Raw genomic sequence first — 4,739 nt, 5'->3', positions numbered from 1 at the left:
TTCTGTGTCTGTTTCTCTGTTTCGGGGGGGGGGGGGTGGAGAGTGAGAGAGAGCTCGTCCACATGCACTTGCTGGGGGCTGGACATCTATATGACTTGATCCCTGTAAAAGGAAACAAAGGCTCCCCCAGACCCAGGGCCCCTCCATCCTTAGCCAGTTCTCCCATGCCTACCTTGCCAACACTGAATCACCAGTCTCCACTCATTAGTCCACACTTAGCCAGTTTATTAAAGCCAGGGCTTTCTCCTGGATCTGGAAGGGAGAAGAGATACCATACCCCTCCTTTCTCAGCTTTGCCTTCTCCAACAAGTAAGTCATCTACAGCCCAGCCCAGGACAGGAGCCCCGGAAGCGGGCTGGCGTTAGGCATAAACAGAGGCCACAGCCTGAATCAGCAGCGTCAAGGGGGCGGGGAGCCTGGACAAGAAGGATGGCTCTAGGGCACCTGTCTCAGGGCTTGTCCTGAGCCCATGGGTCCGACAGAGCAAGGACAAGGGACCAGCGGGCTGCCCTAGGGTCTGAGGCTACAGCCAGCCCTGTCCAGCGAGGCTGGCATGTGGCTCCAGGTTACTGGGGAAGTGCAGGGACAGGCGCAGGGGCTTAGGTGCTGTTCCCCTGTTCCTGCTCGAAGAGCAACATGGCGAGCTGGGTGCGGGAGCCAAGGCCCTCAAGGACGCTCTGGCGACAGCGGTGGTAAAGGTCCTCACTGAGCCGAGCGCTGCACGGCTGGGCCCGGTAGCGCTGCAGCAAGGCCGGCTCCACTGCCCTCAGCACGTGCAAGCTGGAGAAGCGCAGAAACAGCTCGTACACATCCAGGCTCTCCAGCAGCTCCTCCTCCTGCTCAGAGGCGGCCACCAGCCGTCCGCGGGCCGCCACATAGTCAGAGTTGTAGAAGCACGCCTCACTGGCAGCCTGGCGATCAAAGTGGCCAGTGTCACGGCCCAGTTCCGGTGGCCCAGGGCCCTGAGGCGGAGCCACAGCAGGGTGGAAGGCCTGGAAGTGCACGGGAAAGAAGGCCTGCCAGCCGGAGATGGCGTGCATGCGGCAGCGGTTCAGGAAGTCGGGCGTGAGTACTGTGTCTGGCCCGGCCAGCAGGAACAGAGTGTCTAGTGGGTGCTTCTTGGAGAGCAGGTCCATGAGGCGCAGTGGAGAGGGTGCGGCTGTCTGCACGCTGAGCCAGGGCACCCGGGCTCCCGGGAAACGCCGCTCTAGCTCTGCCACGTGGGCTTTGACAGGTGCGAAGACGTCTGCGTGGGCTGCCCGCTGGGCCTGGCGTGGCTCATATAGCAGCAGCAGGGTCAAGGCCGCTGCATCACCAGGTTCCAGTGCTGCACTGGCAAAGGCTTCTAGGAAGCCAGAAGCCAGGTCTCGCTCTGCTGCTGCCAGCGGCAGTAGCACAGTGAGCCGAGACGCCTCAGTGACATAGGGCACAGGCAAGATCTCCACGCGGCTCAAGGGCCGAAGGAGCTGCACCCTGTGGGTGAGGGGCCAGCGGCCACCCTGGGGCGTCAGCGCCTCCAGCTGCAGGTCTAGTGTGTACTCCATGCCTCGGGCTGGATCAAAACGCCGGTAGCCATTGACCAGCTGCTGCTTCTGGAGCCGCAGGGCTGGCTGGTACCGGCGGTTGAGCTCCTCCAAGGCTGTGCCCAGGACATCAGCCACATCTGCCTGGTCAGCCCCACGCAGTGGGCAGCGGGGCGCGCCATCAGCACAGGAGAAAGCGTACTGTTCCGTGAAGTAGTCCCACCGCAGAACTTCAAAGCGTGAGGCAGGGCGGGAGGGTGCTGGAATGCCCACCGGCCACGCAGAGGCTCTCTCCCCATCAGCAGCCAATCTGCTGGTATTCTGGATCTCCCACTGGGCCGGAAAAAAGAGGCCATGAGCAAAGAGCAGGGTCACATAGCCAGGATCCATCTAGAGGCTCTGTGGGCTCTCGGTGATCCTCAGGGAGAGCCTGTGGCTTACTGTGAACCTCTGCCCCGTCAACCCAAGGGCCCACACAGGTCCTTTCCACAAAGGTCAAAGACCGGCAGTGGGTTTGCTCTGTGATGTTATCAACGACTCTTTATTCTCAAGGTCTCAGGACCTGCTCCCCTTAATCCCTTGCCTCCCCTCCCCTCGAGCCCAGGCTGTACCTGCAGTCCCCCGCCCCTCGAGCCCAGGCTGTACCTGCAGTCCCCCTCCAGAGCCCAGGCTGTACCTGCAGTTCTTGAATCTCCTGGTATGTGCGGTCGAGCTCAGCTCGGGCAAAGGCTTTGTGCAGCTGGTACATGTGCACGGCGTCACGCACAGGATGGGCTGTCAGGGCGCTGCGGAAACGAGGATCCCCCTCCTGCACAGGTTCCCCAGGGCTCAGTTCCAGATAGTTGTAGTGCACTCCCTGGGGAGAGGAAGGGAAGCATTCAAACCGGGAACGACGACAGAGCTGTCTTTCCTCCATCTCTCAGCTAGTGTTTCATCTCCTAATCCTATAACCAGTTATGGACTTGGAAGTCAGGCCTCTGTGGATTTGAAGTCTGTTTGACCAGCTGATGTTGTACAAGCCTGGTTAGGTCTCTGTGAGCTAGCTCATCTGTGAATGCTGCCTCAGAGGTGTCCAGAGAGCTAAATAAAATAACTGACACTGAATATATATTATGTGCAAGGATCTCTTACCTTTCTCCAATCCCTATACAGCCCTGCCTAATAACTGTTTCCATTAGCATGCATGAGGCTACTGAAGTTCAGATCTAGTAATTTACCTAGAGACACTGGGATTTAAAAAAAAAGATAAATTAACAGAGAAAACCCTGACCTCTATCTCCACTACCCCATACCTCGCCCGAGGAAGTATGCAAACTCCGAGAAGAGACCCTAATTGGGAGGCTTCTCTTCCTACCTCATGGTCACCAGTACAGCCCATGCCTGTAGCATCAAGGATGCACCGGCCCAACCACTCATCAGGGCGAGCACTGACGATGTCATTGCGGCAGCTTTCCAGGTGGGGGCGCAGTTGCTGCAGTAGTGTGCGTGACAGCAACACTCCAAAGCCCCCGTGGCAGTAGCGGCCGGGGGTAGTCTCTCCACCGATGAAGTCCTGCGGCCGGCCAAGATAGAGATGGGTTGCCGAAGCAAGGCTGAGGTGGCCAACTAGGCGATCCAGTCCATGCGCCTCCGTGTAGGTGGCATCAGGCACTAGGAAAAACCAGTCAAAGTCATCGCCGTGTTGCTCCAGCAGGTGGCGCAGCGCCAGGTGCAGGTGTCCGATGGGCCGCTCTTCGCCCAGTGCCACCACCGCCATGCCTGATGGTGTCCGGCGGCCCCTCGCACCGGTCAGGAACACTACATGCTCCAATCTGTGTCCCAGAGTTCGGTTCACAGCCACACCCAGTGTAGGCAACGTGGCCTGTGAGGTCAGCACTGCCACCAGCAGCTTCTGCCTGATGCCCAGCTCCGTGCTGATATACCGAGTTCTGGGAAAAGACAGTTATGAACAAGATAGCATACAGCTTCACTTGTTATTTCTTCTCTGGATCCGTTTTGCACCCACGAATAGGATAAGAACGTCTCTCCCACGAGACATGATTTAAGTGATATAACTGGTCTTACAGAAGGTGTTGTATTTAGGATATAACGATTCCAATGCAGATGCAGGTAAAAGAGATACATTAGATCTAATTCCAGATTCCACAACCTAGTGGTTGTGTCCCTGAGCATATTCCTTTATTTGTGCCATCTGTAAAATGGGACAGATGGCATTTAAACAGTAAAATGCTTGGCACACCGTTCAGATACTTCCTGCTACATGAATATGCCATCAGCCCCGCCCCCAAATATGTCCTATAAATGATGTGTAGAAGCATATGGCATAGTGGCATACAGAATGTCTTTTGGAGAGGGACAAACTAAGACAGTGACTCACCTTCCTAAGGTAGAAGGTAAGGCGTACAACTGGAATTCACTGCTATTAGAAGAAATTACCTCAATTCGTGGACAGAGACAAAGTGATGAACATTCCTCCCTCTCCCATCTCATCCCAAGGTGTCCCTTGAAACCCATCTAGGAATGAAATACAGGCCAACTCCAGTTCCCTCCTTTTTCTTTCCCCCCTCTTTATACACTTATCCTCCTTAACACTCATGTTTCTAATCCTAAACAGACCAGTGGGGGGTCTAAGAGGGTCTTTGGAGTATTATTGGGTGGAGTCGGTTTAGCTCAGCTCAGATCCGGACGGGATCCAGAAAAAGCTTCAAACTGGCCTTCTGAGTCCCTGCAAGGCAGGGTCATAGGAAGTAATCGAGGCCCAAGGACTTCCTGGCCGGCCGGCCCCTTCCTTCCGGAGCCTGACCCGGCCTCTGGCGGCCTCCCTAGCGCGCGCAGCCTGGCTGGTGCCTTGGGGGTAGGGCGGATGGAGCAGATCAGTACCTGACGGCCTTCTTGGTGGCCTGGCCCGGTTGTGCAGGATGGTAGGGCAAGACTCGAGGCTCCCAGCTCTCACCGGTGCCTGCGCCGGCCCCGGGCCTCTCGCGCTCCGCTCCGGGCTGCACCGAGTTGGGCCGGCGCGCCGCGTTGGTGTTGCCGCGCAGCGGTAGCTCAGAGTCTCCGGGTTGGGGCGGCCCGGGTCCGCAAGGCTCTTCCACCCAGGTAACGCTGAGCAGGCTCAGGGTGAAGCCCAGAGAGATGCCCACGGCCACGGGCCCCGCGGGCCGCAGCACGGACAGCAGCAGCGACGCCCGCATGGCGTCCCGACAGCGGGTCCCT

At 57.7% G+C, this 4,739-nt stretch overlaps 1 protein-coding gene across 1 annotated transcript; it reads right to left on the bottom strand.

Annotated features, from left to right (window-relative positions):
• Window positions 1–204: 204 nt before the first annotated feature.
• Chpf (chondroitin polymerizing factor) lies at window positions 205–4,730 on the bottom strand. The gene is made up of 4 exons (XM_052192782.1): window positions 4,404–4,730; window positions 2,878–3,451; window positions 2,200–2,379; window positions 205–1,856 (listed from the first exon to the last, which is right to left on the bottom strand). The coding sequence occupies exons 1-4, from the start codon at window positions 4,715–4,717 to the stop codon at window positions 600–602; spliced, it is 2,325 nt and encodes a 774-aa protein (XP_052048742.1). The 5' UTR covers window positions 4,718–4,730; the 3' UTR covers window positions 205–599.
• Window positions 4,731–4,739: the final 9 nt, after the last annotated feature.

This window comes from Apodemus sylvaticus, chromosome 9, assembly GCF_947179515.1.
Source record: "Apodemus sylvaticus chromosome 9, mApoSyl1.1, whole genome shotgun sequence".
In the NCBI taxonomy this organism is placed as follows: domain Eukaryota; kingdom Metazoa; phylum Chordata; class Mammalia; order Rodentia; family Muridae; genus Apodemus; species Apodemus sylvaticus.
The sequence above is the reverse complement of the archived record's forward strand: the minus strand, read 5'-3'. Positions and strand labels throughout refer to the sequence as shown.

Coding starts and splice junctions, on each gene's coding strand:
- Chpf (XM_052192782.1), bottom strand. CDS start 4,717: ATGCGGGCGTCGCTGCTGCTGTCCGTGCTGCGGCCCGCGGGGCCCGTG. Junction 3,452..4,403: donor GCCACCAAGAAGGCCGTCAG/GTACTGATCTGC, acceptor GTCTTTTCCCAG/AACTCGGTATATCAGCACGG. Junction 2,380..2,877: donor GCTGTACTGGTGACCATGAG/GTAGGAAGAGAA, acceptor TCCTCTCCCCAG/GGAGTGCACTACAACTATCT.